Source organism: Bombus fervidus, chromosome 9 (assembly GCF_041682495.2).
Source record: "Bombus fervidus isolate BK054 chromosome 9, iyBomFerv1, whole genome shotgun sequence".
In the NCBI taxonomy this organism is placed as follows: Eukaryota; Metazoa; Arthropoda; class Insecta; order Hymenoptera; family Apidae; genus Bombus; species Bombus fervidus.
In genome coordinates, this window is record NC_091525.1 from 4,796,116 (window position 1) to 4,812,589 (window position 16,474).

Consider the following 16,474-nt stretch of genomic DNA (forward strand, 5'->3'; position numbering starts at 1 on the left):
TACATTTACTTCCAATGTCATCGTCTTTTATTATTGCTACAAAAAAAAAATAGAAGAACACGAAATTACACGTATCTCCGACGACGGTAGATGGATCTCGCGAGTAAAGATGAAAGATGCGCTGCGCGTATATCTTGCGATCAACTATCACATGTCGAGTAGGTCGCGCGGGCAACCATTGTGGTCTCGCGTGTCCTGGAATATAATTTACAAGAAGCCTGTATATGCGTATACCTGTGGCTAAAGTGTTCGTCTCGCGACTCTTCCGCCAACATCACTCAGAAAGAGGGACGCCTCTTTGACAATAGAGCTTCGTTCAAATTAGATAAATTACCTGAATTCAAGCAATATAAATTTGACTTGCAACTTGAAATCTCTTGAAATATCCTTTTAGATTTCCACGCGTATCTTCGTTGCTCAAAAGTCGCTTGATTTCAAATAATTTCTAGCATTTTACTCATATTAATCTGTTACGTTACTCGATTCGAAATATCCTTTCGAGTATTTCTTTCAAGAATTTTACCGATCTCTTTGCACCCGTCGTCGCGTTTCCTTCGAGACTTTCGTTTAAATTCGTTAATATTCGAGATAGAATTAGTTAAAATGAAAAGGCGCAAGGTGGAAAAATCCACTGTTGGATTTGGAACACAGGCAAGTTCGAAATGGAACAGTATAGGCGATAGGTATCATGTTATTTGCAGCTTTGCGTATTTACTGATATTCATGTCCTAAACCAACTTCACCTTCCTTTCAACTTAATATTCTTAGTCGTACTTGCTATGCGTGATATTTGTCAATGAACATTTTACAGACATACATAACTACTTGCAATTTACTTTTCATTATCTATCGTAAAATCAGGATACTCCAAAACACCTGCAAAACAGCTCCAATTCAAATATGTAATCGACTAATTTGAACGGAGCTTTAGGTGTCACCGCTCTCACACCTTGACCAGCTAGATGCTTGGTCGTGGAACAGAACCGTCGTGTCGTTTCTCTTTTTATTCTTTTCTCTTCTCTTTAATTGTACATAAGGGCAGTGTTCGAGTATATAGCATAAGTAGCGTATCGCGAACTAGTCCGCTCGTAGCGTAGTCAGTGCGCGATAAATAAGTGTGACGCGGCAAAATCGAGCCGAATTCTGCCGATGAGTCGCGATCGTTTCACGTTTCTCATTCGCCGCTGCCGACGGAGAAGTTCTTTGTACTGCGACGGAGTGTATCGTTAAAAAGACGCCCACCTGTATGATACGACAGGTGATTTACTAACACATATCTTATTATTCCGATAACGTATCTCGATACTCGTGCCCGTGCAATCGTAATTATTCGGTGACAGACGTCATCTAAATAAGAAAGAAAACGTTCATTCTTGGATATCGATGCGTACGAACCAACTATTCTTACGCATCTGAGATCACGCGCTCTCCCCTAAACCGCATTCGTTTCTTATCGTATAAATTACACGTTAAATTTTTCGACGCCGCTTTGAAGTTGATTCAGTAGGTAAGTTCATCCAAACGGAGTTCGCTAATCCTTTGCGGTCGTATGACTTCTCTCTGCCATCAAAACGCTCTTAGTACTTCCATCGTACGTATACTCTCAGCTATTGAGGCAAAGAATCATTTCGTATGTCATACTGAATATGACGCTCTTCGAGGTTGCGTAGGATCCGACGAAGGAGCAAGTGAAACGACGCGTAAACGCAATATTATTAGAAAATTTAGACACGAGTTGTTGTTTTACCAGGTTAAAAAATGTATTAGAATAATAAATACCTTACGGAAAGCCGTGACATAAATTGAAGGTACAAAAAGAATTTTATAATTTGAAGAAGAAACAGTTTATGGCGATACAAAATAGATCCAGTTTCTCCAAGTTTCATACAATTTTTATATGGGAAAAGAAATTCTGATATTCGGTAGATTTTTGATATTCCCTTTCACAGTTCTAACGTGGATTCAATAGAATTGCACAGTGTAAACTGGTTAAAAAGAAATTGTAAATGAAATATCGCGCTGACGCAACTTTGGTCCTCGATGAGTTAATAAGACTTACAAGTTAGCGCAGGTAGACATTTCCATTTCTTAAAATATTTCATAAGCAACGCTCTAAATTGGCAAAAGGAAAATCATAGATGTAAAGTAGCAACAACGAATATCAGTTTGATCTTTTAAACATCTCCCTTAATTATGTAATCAGTAGATAGCAAATATTTATACAAATTCAGATTTTTATGAACACAGTTAAGAATGTAGAACGTAGATACAGAAATTCGCTTCGCATGTTAAATATTATAACAAATAATCTACTTTAGATATTTTATATGTTTCCTATGCACTTTTGTATCTTTAAATCTTCTAGAAACAGATATAAATCCGCGTTCAACGAAAATGAATTCCGGCAACCAAATTTAAGCTCGATACGACCGCAAAGGGTTAAAAGTCCACCTGAATCACCATCAATATACATTTGCGTACTTTTATTACTGATGCTGTTGTTCTTATTACGACTATCGTTATCATTACTATTAGTATTATACATATGCATATCGCCGTTGATGTATCGTACAAAAAGCTTACAAATTATTATCACATATATACGTGTACGTACGTGCGCGAACGCCTACATAGGTACACGGATATACATACATACATAATATATATATATCTATATACATATACTTGGAAATATTCGCAGGCACATGCGCGCGTGCAGAGTCGTCTTCGCGAATGGAATAAAATGGATGTCGAGATAAACGATTATCGCCAATCGGCGGAAAAGAAAAGGCAAACAGTCGCATTGGAACTGTTTGTCGCTGGTAAACGTTGCGACCATACATTCGTGTATTCACGCACAATTCGGTGGATCGATTTTAGATTCAGATTTCGGGCACACGATATGGCACTCGGATCCCTTCTCACCGATTCACACGCGTAACATATTCCATTTCCAATCACTTTGGCCTAAACGCGCGCGCATGTACGCTCATGCACACACGCATCTGTATACAGCATAGATTCGGTGTTTAGGTTTATATCTATTCGTGTATTCGCATATGTAAAGTTTCGCACACCTGCTACACAGTTTCTAAACGCACTCGCGCACATAACCGTTTAATAAAATAGTCTATAAGTTAAATATAGAGGAGCGGTAACGCTCTTCCGCTGCCATTTGTTCCATCTTTATTTTTCCCTATCGTGTCTCGGGTTTCGCCTATTGCTACACTGCCATCATTCATTCGTCTCGTTTCCTCTCTGCATTCTATATACTCGTTGCCTACGATGTCCTCGCAGGCATATACATGCATACATACATATTTATTCGTTTCTATAATGTACGTATAAAAAAATAAGTCCAGTCCTCGTAACTCGAATGATTGCCAAAAGAATTCACTACGTTCTTTGCATCTTCGTTCGAAGTCAGATTCTCGCGATCTCTCCACGCTACAAATCATCGTTCCCTTCGTTACTAGTGGAATGCACGCGCGAGATTAACGCATATTAACGAGCGAATATGCGCGTGTCCATTGTCGTGATGCTAGACAGCCGAGTTACAGTTGTCATCGCTAGTCATTCTCGGCTGATGCGTCGATTTTTTTTTTATTCACTGTTACCTGTCTTTTTTTATTTCTTCGTTTTATATTCTCTTGTCAATAGGAAATACAATACTATCTTTGCTTTTTCATGGTCTCTTAATCTTTCGCCGCTATGTCGTCTATTCTTAAAGATCGCGTGTTATATCGTCACTCGGAGAGCATTACGAGCTATCCGTTGTTTCGTTTGAAAATTCAATTCTAACCGAATGTTATTCTCTATTGATTGCGAGTTTGCTCGGGTAAAAGGAAAGACGTAAAAATGGATAAAATGAACAGAAAATAAGAGAGAAAGGAAAATACCACGCTTCGATTACGTTCTGTCGAAACGATATGTAGCTACCGATGCCGTGATTCGGCACTGTGTCCTCGGTACAAAAGTACAACAGGTATCCTCAAGTTCGAGTTAAGTACACGAGGCGACGAAGCGAAGAGGAGTCGTTGCTTCGTCAAGGAGATCGGAAGTTACCGAGTTGATTGTCGCGAACTCTTCGAGTCAAAAGCCGAAAGGTCGCGCGAGACTCAACACCAACTCTCGCTTTCCCGTTCTCCGACGCCGTCGCTCTCTTCGTCGCTGGGTTCTTCTCCGTACATGTCGGCTAATTTGCGGAACCTTGGGCCAAAGTTCGACAAGTAGTTGAACTTGAGATCTCCGTCGTCGGTACCTGCAGAAGAAAAAAGAAGTATCGTAGAAACTAGTCGATGATTCTATCTCGTCTCTCCAACAGAGTCGAGTGTACTTTTTATTTTTTTTTTTTTTTTCTTATTAGAGCGGCTTTGATTTCTGAGATTAAGATTACTTCGCGTTACAATACACAGTGGCTTACGAAAATATCTGAACAGTTGCCAGTAGAAAACTTCGACGTACGTATATATTATATCCTTTGTTTAATAGATTAAAGAAAATTGATTACGCGGTATAATAAGTGGTAGCGATAGTACGAGGTCGTAAAATCAGCCACTGATTAAAGTTAACAACTTTCGATGACCGCAGCAAGTAATTTAAAACGTGTTGGGAATCATAAGGATCTAGAACTTCGTTCAAGGTTGTACGATGTCAACGCAGCAGCTCTGCTATAAATCGAAAACAATTTGTCTGCTTGTAAAGAAAGATTTATGCAAATCCGTATTTTTCAGTCTGTCATTAAGAAGATAGAACCTAGGTACACGTAGAAAATTGTTGCACACATTGTACTTTGGCTACTGTGCGTCTCTACATCTTCAGATTTCTCATAAATAGATAGAAACGCATAAAACGACGATCCCCACTTTATAACTCTTATTCTAATTTATATGCTGATAGCCCTGATTTCATGACTCATCGTTGAACTGCTGATGATGACAGATCGGTGATCCTATTTAACGTTTTACTTCCTCGCTATATATTTTCATTCACTGCACGGCTGCGGCCCCAGTTACCATTATTGGCTAACAGTCCACAGTGAATTGGAGAGTGCCTGGTAGAAAACATTGCAACTACTAAGAAACAAGTTTTGCGGGAGAAAAATGAACTTATGCATCAATGTAGTCCAATTTCATGAAAAGGGAAAATGTATCTATGGAAACCTGCTTGTAGAACCTCTGTATGTGCCATCTCCTACAGTTAGTTGCAAAGAAAGCTCAATGCTCCTTTCATTTACATTTAGACAGATGGCATAGTCAAACGCCAAGAAACGATTAACTAATATTCAATAGCATTTACACTTTTCTCTATACATTGTGATACTATCTTTCAGCATTATTAATAACTATAGAGGAAGAGAAATAACACTTGATTTCTATATTATAGTATTCTCATTGACACGTAGCACATTTTGCAATAAAGAATTTTCCAATTGTTGCACTCACAATATTTTCTACAATTTTACTTACTATTTTGGTCAGTACAATGTTTTGTACCATTTTATGATATTTTGAGACTGTAAATTCCGCTCTAGTTTTCCTAGATTTTGGTCGCATAATTTTATTTACTTCCGCGGATTCCGCTAATTGAACGAACGATATACATATTCAGTTGTACGTACATGAAGCCAAGGATGATAAAGAACCCTCGGAATTGCCTTCTCCTTCGTACGCATAGTGCCTGACATCGTCGAACGGATTCGTGTCAGGATCCTTGTCGCAGCTCTCTTTCTTGCCGTCTAGGAAACCGCAAATATCCGGCACCTCGTCGGGACCTGGCAAGCAAGAAAAGAAAGTGGACGTATATAATTGATCTTCGAGTGTCTTTTTGTTTGTTGCGACATTTCATTCGAACGAGATTTACCCCTCTGACAGAGGCTTAGTCATCGTTATCACGAGCGCGTTGAATGGTTTATTTCATAGCGATAGAGCGAAAAAGCGGAACCGAAGAATTTTTATTCCTACGCGATAATAAAATTTACTTAAAAAGTAACATCGTTCATATAGTTTGACAGAATAATAACACAGCTGATAAATTAATTAGTTCAGACAGTAATTAACATGAAATACATGCATGTGTCTAAGACTGAGCATGAACATGAGACTAAGAATGAACAAGTAGTAAAAATTGAAACATGAGAATACAATGACTTGTACATTGTTATATACAAGACACAAAAACTTTTCGTAAGGAGAATGTTAAAATAATTCGATAATATAATAAACTAATAAATTCGATAATATAAATCGAATGAAAATGATTGCTGATGGGATGATAATGCGGTATTATCCTTTAGTGGATTAAAGTGTTAAACAACGCTTATCTCTTGATTCGTCTTACAGAGCTGTGTCATATAATATCATAACAAATTGTGTAACTACACTACGACTATAATATGCGTTTGCTGGCTTACTTATTCAATTTATCGTACCTCTGGATTGCAAGCCAACGGGCGCAATTTTCGAATCGATAGGCGGTGCGTCGTAAATCGTTCGAAGAACGTTCAAATCGTAGCCCGTGTCGACTTCGCCGCCTCCTTCGTCCTCGTAATTAATAATGTTTTCTCTAATGTCGTCCATATCCTTATAGAGATCGTCGGTCTTTTTCCTGTGCACCACCACCGCGAACAACAGTATCATCAAAATCGCGATACAAACTAAGATCGCGACAAGGAAGTTGGTGTCGATCCCGAAGGATACGGCTTTTGCCATTCCGTGATCGCAGCCAGGATCCGCGTTTCTAGATAGCGATGGCATACCCAAATTGTACGTCTGAAACATAAAATAGCAAAGAAGATATATCGCGATTACAAATTGTTGCACGAACTGAATTTATAGAATTTATCAACGAGTTTCGCTCAATAATTTCAGAAAAGTTGCTCGGCCAAACTATTAGCCGTGTTTTCTACTTTTCTACATCTCAGTCTCATTGTTTGCTTTCGACTCGGCAAAAAGATTTTAACGTACAATTTACACGGGAATGTTCACGTTTATCAATAACAGTTCTGTCACATTCCTTTCGCAATCGAAAAAATCTTTTGACGACAGGCAAAGAAAATAAGGATAAGAGAATTCATAAAGTAAGATCTTCGAGTCGTTACATTTCCATTGAAGGTCATGTTGCGTATGCATCCGACGAATCCTCTGTCGGTAGGTACATAATCCCATCCTAGTTGCGAAGCCATCTTCGCGAGATTAGTCAGAGTTCCACCTATCTGCAAGGGGCTGTTCACGTTCAAAAATCCGTTCGGTCCTTGCGGCGCGGTTAAGCTCATACACGCGGAGATTCCACAGTTGTCCACTTTCATTTCGATCGCCTGCAGCGCATAAAGTATGGAGTTTAACATAAAGTTTGAACATTACGTTCAAAAGCTAACTGCTTTTATTCGTATCATTCATTAACATACTGTTGACAGGTCACAAATAAACTTGTTTATTCATGCACAACATTGTTAACCGGTCGTAAGTAAACTTTATGTTTTATGCATGAAATATAGTCAATCTTTACATAAAATATTTGGTCAACAGTGTGTTAATATATCGCTATTGATGTTCTGTATTCGTATTTATACCCTAATAATGATGAAAAATATTTATACAAGTAGACATATTTGAATGATCATGAAGTATTTCAATCGAAGATTATAGTAAAAACAAGAGCGATACCGTAGCGCACAATATAAAGAGTTATGGAAAAAGTTAGAACGCAATGATTCTACGACGATAAAGACCAATCGCGCTTACGTTCTTCGTAAAGTAAACGTCTATCCTATGTCTTTCTCCGTCAGTGAGCTTAATATGCGGTTGATCGAGTTTCACAGTGCCAGACCCGTAGTCCATGTAGAGAACCGCGTATCCCTGTTGAAGCTCCAGGGCCATGAAGTCTTGAATTCTGATCTTTGAACTATACGTCATCGGACCAAAGTAAAATACCAGACCGTTGTCTATGTGAGGCGTTATCTCGAGACCTGAAACGCAAACGGATTCACCTGATGAATGGATATTGACGTTCAGCTGCTGCAGGGATACAATAGTAGTCAGTTTAAATTCCAATAAATCGAGGATTCGGATTGTAATTCTCGCGGAACAGACAGTAAATTTATTGCAGCAGTACTCTCGATTTCCGCGAGAATGGAGGAGAATAGATCTGGTGGAAATAAGTGAGAAAAATATCAACAGTATTTAGATACTGTTGCTGTATTTACTCTAGCTTTGTCATCAGTAGGCTGTAAATATTTGTGTAAATTTACATTAAAACGCAATTAAAAGAGTAGAATCTGGGCAGAGATTTGTTTCACTAAATAAATATTAAAAAAGTACTGTATTATGGATATTTTATGGATCTTTTTTCGAAACTTTATAAATGTATCATGTATCCTTGCATGTTTAAATTTCCCATAAATCCATAAATAATTATTTTCTCACAAGAAATACCACCCAATTAATGCTGAAATCAGGTTTTTGTAACGTAACTTGACAGAGTATATTACAGGGTTCATATAGGAGTATAAAACAAAATGCTGTTAGCAGTTAGTTTAGCAGCTATAATAAATGTCTATCTTTGTGATAAACGATGTGTATCTTTAAACGTCCTTATGAATTTTGTGGGACCTTCTTTCCATACGTATAATTGTATACAATTGCATACAATTCCATTATAGATTAAACGACCTTCCTTGTGGGCAATGAGAATTTACTACGCTTGAATTGTGGAGACATTGTTCTATTGAAATTTAAACTAGCATTGTTGTAACACATAGCATAGAGGAGTAAGGAAAGAAGAAAGAAATATACCAACCCAAATGAGAATCATCGCAAGCTTGACCAGGTGGCGGCATTATAGCCCAACCGTTGCCATGAAAACCAATGCCAAGAAGCTCGCACCTTGGCCCCTCAAGACCCGGAGGACACTCGCACCGATCTGCCAACGGTGTGCCTCCATTCAAACAAACGATCGGTTCAGCAACGTGACAAGTACACTGTGGATCTACCACAGCTCGCACTCCAACGAACGTACTGATATTTGTATAAACTGGATACGGGACCGTGCTTGCATTCAAATAATTACGACAAGTATTGTTACAATGCTGTTTTTCGATAAGGCACTCGTCGATATTCACCAGCAAGATATCTGTTTTTAGCTCTCGTTCAATCTCTTCCGTGTGTTGCGCCAGGATCGTATTCAGTTTCTCAGGGGCATAATAAGGACTACCATGCGCCGAGAACCGTACATCCAACAAACTGTTGTTGTTATGATGTGGCGAATGAAGCACCGTGAACACGTCCACGTTCTCCACCGAAGTATTAAGCATATTCGCTATTCTCTCCTGAAATATGTCCTTCTTACTAACGCCAGATTCACCAGGAGCGACGAATTCCGTGGCTGTCATGCCGAAGAACCGCACGGAACCCGACCTGGCGACTGCTTCCTCAGGCAGCTCTTTCACCGTGACGTTTACGTACGCGTTCACTTGATGTCGTGGAATGCGAATGCTGTACTCGGTGACTAAGAACTTAAGGACGAACGTATCGTTCGAGATTCCTGGAAGCAGCGTGATCATACCGTCCTTCGGATTTAAAGTAAATCCTTCGTGAGTCGATGCCCAGGCAAAATGCTTGTCTGGCAAGTCCCAATCGTCAGCGTCGTTTACATACACTCGTCCGATATTTGTTTCTGGAGCTTCGCCTTTATAATTGTAGACAAATATAGTACTGGAACCTTCTGACATGGCATTGTCGTTCTCGTCGCCGATGATTACGGTCAACGTCGATGTTCCCGTCATGGGTGGCTTTCCGCTATCCGTGATAGCAATCGGGATGTCGTAACTCTTTCGTTCTTCTCGATCGAACTCGACACGAGCAAACAGGTCGGCGTCTCGAATAGCAAATTTGGCTAGAATCTCGTCGTCAGCGGTATTTTTGTCTATTTCGAATTGGAAAGGAGGTCCGTTTTCGTCCGAGTCCCAGTCGCGAGCCTTCAATTCTGTGATCTTATCAGGAGGCTTGTTCTCACCCCATACTACGGGATAGGGCATGTCGAGGAATGGTGCGTTGTCGTTTATATCGATTAACGTGATGTTCACCATTACGAGTTCTCGTAGCGCGGTCGGGGAGCCGTCTTCGTCTCGCGCCATAACAATCACCTGAAACCAATCGGATATGGTTAATTTCGCTATTTCTTCCGAAGATATGCAGTGGCGATTAATTGGTCGCGATTCGACAAGAATTCAAAAACCGAACGACTGCTGATCTCTATGCATTTAAGGTATAAAATGTGCATCATGTGTAAAATGTATAAAATATCTAAGCAAGGTACTGATTATGATGTTTACTATGTGGATCAAATCTCTGGAGCAATGGAGAACAGTGCTCTCTCCTTGCCATTCGGTTAATCGTCTTTTCAGCTTTGCACTGACTAACCGACAAAGTGCTTGATGGCACTAAAATGGAAGGTACAGCTGAAAGGAAACTTACCGTCCACATGGAGTATCCTAAGGGGCCATCGCGATCGAGAGGTTTCTTCAAAGTCATGCAACCAGATTTGTCGATACCTATGAGAGGTTGTTGGTCTTCTTTTACGATAAAGTAAGCGATATGCTGATCAGCGTTCCTGTCCTTGATGTCGGGATCGTAAGCGACCACAGTAGTAATACAACCTGTAACCAGTGCATAGCAATCAAACTCGCTTATAATAAAAGCTTGAACATAATCTTATTGAAAAGAACACGATTGGAAGATGTGTCGAGGTCATAAAATTAATCAAGTTTCGGAGAATATGGTCTTGATCTTTGAAACAGAAATTTCAGATCTCTCGAGATTTGACCAAAACATATTTTACAGACTATAGAACTCTTATTCTATGAGCACAATTCGTACGAAAGTAACTCTAAACGGGATACGTTTTGCTTACCTTCCACCAGCTTCTCTTCCTCGATAGTAGGATTTTTATTAAAGTCCTCAAAGACCGGCGGATTGTCATTGACGTTTTCAATAAAAATCTTCACTTGAGCGGTATCGTTATACACGCCATCGAAAGCTCTCACAGTCAAATTGTATTCCGTGATCTTCTCGTAATCCAATGGCTTCTTCACGCGGATCTTTCCAGTCGTGTTTTCAATGTAAAAGCTATCGTCAGTATTGCCAAATATAATGCTGTAGGTAACCGGACTGGCAGTGTCCAAATCATTGGCCTTCACTTCGGTGACCGGCGCGTTGATATTAGCATTTTCCAGTATCGAATTCGCGGTATAGACAGCTTGCGTGAAATGGGGAGCGTTGTCGTTCTTATCCGCGATTTCGATGCGAAACACTTGCTGACCTTTGTTGTGCTCCCCCGTCTTGAACAGTGCACTGGGAGAATTGTCCATGGCGATCACCTTCACGTTGTACGTGTCTTCGGTTTCTCTATCGAACGTGGTCAGAGTGGTGATGTTACCGGTATACTTATCGATAGCGAAAAGATCCCGGAAGTTATCCAATTCGTACGTGACCTAGAAAAACATGAGGGTGTGAAAAGGTGAGAATGCGCCGATGGTTGTATGCATCTATGATTTTCATTGTTTGTATTATTAAGCCCGCTGTCGCTGTTGCTCTTCTCTCTGGATCATACGAACTGAACGAAAAATTATATCGTAGCGGGCGTTATGTTTTTAAATGTTTCAAATGTGTGAATGTTTTAAGTGTATTTTGAATTTCTCGGGACTAAGGGAAAAATATAATAAATTTGAGAAAGAGAATTATTTATTACAAGTATTCCAATCTATGTTAATCGAGACAAAGGAAGAGGAAGAGAAGAGACGTACCTGGTTATGGGCGGAGGTTCCATCAGCGTCGATCGCACGCACTTGCATTACCGGGACGCCTGGTGGCTCGTTCTCAAGTACTCTACCCTTCTTCAGATCTCGAAACACTGGAATGTTGTCGTTGACATCCAACACCTCGATATCGATCACGGTCTCGGCAGCCAGCTGATACTTGTTCTGCACGCGCACGATCAGCGTGTAAACCGTGTTGCTCTCGTAGTCAAGATGCTGAGAGAGCTTGATGTCGGCAGCATCCTTGTTTGACTCCAATCTGTCAATTAGAAAATAGGAGAAATATTGATACGTGTACAATAATTGCTGAAAGTATTCGCACGCTAAGAAAATTACATTAAACACAGTAACGATGGCAAAACATTTTTAATACCTTGATATTTTTTAGCGATTTAATACTTTGACTGCCACGCCGAAATTACATGTTTCGCTTAGGACGCCACGGGAGTATTTTTATTATTCAAATTTAATGGCAAAATAATAATAAATTGACGATGTAAGACAACATTCTTCCCCAATGGACCGTTTATCTTATTGGTGGTCACGGGTGACCACCGTGGCGCCTTGCTAACAGTTGATAGCGACATATTATAACAAGGCTTCGTTTATTTTAACAAACCATTCGCATTCGTTATTTCATCGTAAGCAAAACGTGCAGAATATATTGTTGAAACGTGTAGAAGATATTAGTAAACAGTATTATGATTATTTTTATGATTTCAACGAAACATTTGGCTGAAATGGTAGAGGTCCGCGAAAAAAATTATGTTTGTGATAAACCAATGGTAGTGGTAGATTACAACATAAGAAAATGTGCTGTAGATTTATCAGATCAAATGATAACATATTTTACACCACATAGAAAAAGCCTCAAGTGATATATAAAATTAGCTTTAGAGTTATTGTTAAATACATCAATTTCAAACGCGATGATGCTCTATAAACAAGCAACAAGAACAAAAATCAAGGTATCAGATTTTAGAATGGCACTCGCAATGCATCTTACACAGTGCCATTCACCAGAGCCATCAAATATACTTATTCGACAAAGATTGCAACACGAAATGCAGAAGAAAGAAGAGTAAACGTACCTGGCACGAAAATTTTGCAGAGAGTGGTAAAAAAAAAAGTTAAACAGTTAGGATCAAAAATTGCTAAGAATCGGACCAAAAAGGTGACCACCTATTGTCCAGATTGTATCAATGAGCCACATTTATGTTCAAAGTGTTTTAACACAGTGCACCGTTAGATGCAAGATTTGTTCTTTTTTTTTTTTTTTTTTTTATTGATGTTATTTATCGGTTATATTCAAAATGCCCTAACTGTCAATTTTCATACAATTTTTACAATTGTAAGAAGTTCAAGCGTTCCGGTCACCAATGACCACCATGGCGTCACAGGAGAAACCGTAGCCGGTCGTATATGACCAACATGGTAGTCAATGTGTTAACGGCTAGCCGATTTCCCTTGCGAAACAGAATCTTGAATGACATCGACACGGGAGAAAGAGAAAAATTGAGGCTTGAAAGCGCATAAAAGTTAACAGAATTACCAGAGCAGTCAAACTGGCCAGTCTGTAATTTCTCATAGAAATTTTATGCACATCGATATCTACGCATTTTGTGAAATTAGGACGACTTTTTATAGAATATATACTTAACTAGCTAAAGCTTATTTTTCTTCTTGCGTTCGATACCTTTTCACATGACTTTCAATTCCCATTTCTTCGATATAAATTTCACTTTAGTCATCGCTCGAATATTAATTAACTGGAGCAATTGGCAAAACGGAATAACGACATTCGCAAATCGTAACAAGTCATAAAAGATTCGATTTACCTGAATGTATTTCCTTTGTTGGTTTGCTCTGTTCTACCAGGAACCAGCTCGAACAAGAGACCGCTGTTGTCTCCGCTGTTCGAGACGGCCTTTAGTCGGATGATACTGGCGTCGAAGTCGCTGAAATTTTCCTGCAATCGAATCGGCTCGGCAGGTCTTGGTAAGAAAGCTGGAGCCTTCTTGTGAGACTCCACCACTCGAATATCCAGATCGATCGTGTTCGATTTTGGAACGTCGCCTTGATCCTTAGCTGTCGCGGTCATGCTGAACTTGTAATCCGGATTCCTCTGCAAATATTCGACGATCGTTTAAATTCCTCCCATTCGGCTCGGGTTTACTTTACTTTTTCCTATTCGTTCGGCGATTGAATCGCCAAATTCACCAGATTCGTTGCTTTATTTGTACGAAAAAAAGGTTTACTCGATCTAGTTGAAGCTTTTCGTTCGTACAGATTATGCAAGGAATCGCGTGTAGTAGCAGCAACACGTTATAATCTATGCTTAGGCGAATTATTCCGTACTACACGTTATCTTGTGTTGGCAACTAAGTGATTATGAATTTTGTCATTATCGCCTAATCACAAAATCCGCAATCACTTAGTTGCCAACTCAATATTTACATGACATCCGTCTATGTTTATGAATTAACGTAGTATATGGATTCTACTACGTTCGATTAGGGGCTAGAAAAATTGTTTCAATTTGCGTCGATTGTGTCAAAAAGTGTCGAATCGACTGTTTATTTGTATACAAAAGAGAAGCCTGTACTCTCGGCCACGTGCGTCACAACCGAAGGGTTAAAATTAATTTCATTAATATTTGAATGTTTCAGATCAATAGCGTTGCGTGATACTTACATCGATGGTTTTATTGAGAAATATCACACCCGTGTTGCGATCTATTCGAAAGTACACTGCGTCTTCGGGCTTTCTAGACAACAAGCTGTAGTAGACCACTGAGTTGTTGCCATCGTCGATGTCCGTGGCGGATACCCTCATCACTTCTCGTCCCAGGGGCAAATCTTGCGGCACCGACTCGGTATACGCCTATACGCGAGACCACGATCACCAGAAAAACAAACAACGTTATATTGGAATACGTTTGCATCGTATCGATCCATTTCTGAAATCTCTATTTCCCACCAGCGTGTCTTTCCCTTCTCTAAACAAATCTACGTGTGCATGCGTCCAGAGATATAAACTAAACGCGACGAAAGAAGCCGCGATACGAGCGGTAAAAGTGGGATTTTCTATCCTATAAGCGTCAAATGCGCGTGTCTGGTACGTTTCGTACTAGACGTATACATCATTTCCGATATGACGAGCGTCGCGCATTCATCTGTTTACGTATTCATTGTTTGGTATATTGTCTGGCGAAAGAGAAGATTAGAGAGAATGCGAAATATGATTTTAAAACGAGCTGAAACTTTCTTCCGCTGTTATTTCTACGATATGATATTTCCTTTCATTGCGAACATCGTTCGTAATCTTTATCGCTATTGTCGTTCGTCTGTGGATAATTTGCAACGTATTTTCTAAACTTTCATCCCTCTCGAAAGTAGGAAGTGCATTATATTTATTATAATTAGGTGTATAATTCTTGTACGATACAATTACGGTTGACTCTCGAAAGAGTTGCGTAACAACGAGCAGTTTACTTTGAAAAACTGAGACATATATATATATATATAAAGATGAAGGGAAATGAAAAATGGTTTCTTGGAGGAAGATAAACGTGGAAGGAAAGATCGTTTCGATCGTGAGCCGTTCGTTTGAAAATCGTTCGTAGGACAAGGGAAACGCGTTTCCTCCTTACGACAGATGTAAATGCGCCAAACTCGAACATCCGACGCATATAAGAAATTCCGCCTTGAGATCATTCGAGATTTTCGATCGATCACGCAAGCGTAGTAATCCACTGCGTAACAAAAACAGAACGTAGGCATTCGCATTCCCACAAACAAAAAGAAGATGAAAAGAATAGAAAAGAAAATAGAAAAGAGAGAGAGAGAGAGAGAGAGAGATAGAAAGAGAATGGAAAAATAGAAATAAGAAAATAAAAAACATCGAAATAGATATATACACCGGGAAAATTCGAGACCAACCTTCCATACGTATCCACGAAAGACCTAGGTTTGAAAAAAAAAAAAAAGAAAAAGAAAGAAATCGAAGCAAGAGGTGGTGGTTAGTGTAGCACAATCGTATCGTAAAGCGTAAGAGAAAATACGCTGCTGCATTCGTTGCTCGACGAAGCAAAAACCCGTGTTACGGGAAATTCGATTGGTCCGTAAAATGTGTATGAAATGGAAAAAAGACGAAACGCGTGCCAGAGGGTAGTATTTTCGACGACGTATACAGGCACGTGGTTTCCGTTGACACATAGAGCGAGGATGAGCACGACAAACGCGACGATATGTAAACCGTATCGGACGTAGACTCCGGTTCGTAAATATTAGACATTTACGATTAAAGAAAAATCAGGTAAATCTGGAAAATTGTTATGAAAATCGATAGAACCTTAAAGACTCGTTATTTCGTTTGGAATCGTCGACTGTAAAGGCCCATGAAATTTTTGTCTATCAATTACGCGTACTAAAGTCATTTGTTCAATACGAAATAGTATTCCGATATTTTCAATATTTTCACACTACGATCACCGATATTTCTAAAATTGTAAATAGTAAAAAAGAATGTACTGGATTTTAAAACTGCGATCTTCTTCTCTCGGTGTTCTCTTCGTTCCTTCTACGATCTATTACGTTTTCTATATTGTTGTTTAATTATGCATAACGTAAAATATTTTAGGTTAATGACTTTGAATTGTTT

General features: G+C 39.3%; 1 protein-coding gene and 1 long non-coding RNA gene across 2 annotated transcripts in view; one reads left to right on the forward strand and one right to left on the reverse strand.

Annotated features, from left to right (window-relative positions):
* Positions 1-4: 4 nt before the first annotated feature.
* Positions 5-16,474, reverse strand: part of Shg (DE-cadherin) — a 101,591-nt gene continuing 85,121 nt past the window's right edge. The window contains exons 5-15 of the mRNA XM_072009685.1: positions 14,507-14,695; positions 13,651-13,937; positions 11,801-12,071; positions 10,909-11,488; positions 10,473-10,654; positions 8,797-10,141; positions 7,743-7,966; positions 7,100-7,315; positions 6,431-6,770; positions 5,621-5,773; positions 5-4,261 (exon numbers count right to left, since the gene is read on the reverse strand). Coding sequence (XP_071865786.1) covers positions 4,119-4,261; positions 5,621-5,773; positions 6,431-6,770; positions 7,100-7,315; positions 7,743-7,966; positions 8,797-10,141; positions 10,473-10,654; positions 10,909-11,488; positions 11,801-12,071; positions 13,651-13,937; positions 14,507-14,695 — 3,930 coding nt within the window. The 3' untranslated portion in view covers positions 5-4,118. The remainder of the gene's footprint in view (positions 4,262-5,620; positions 5,774-6,430; positions 6,771-7,099; positions 7,316-7,742; positions 7,967-8,796; positions 10,142-10,472; positions 10,655-10,908; positions 11,489-11,800; positions 12,072-13,650; positions 13,938-14,506; positions 14,696-16,474) is intronic.
* Positions 7,961-9,598, forward strand: LOC139990521 (uncharacterized). Its single transcript, XR_011800573.1, has 2 exons — positions 7,961-8,551; positions 8,660-9,598. It is a non-coding gene; the product is annotated as an uncharacterized lncRNA (long non-coding RNA).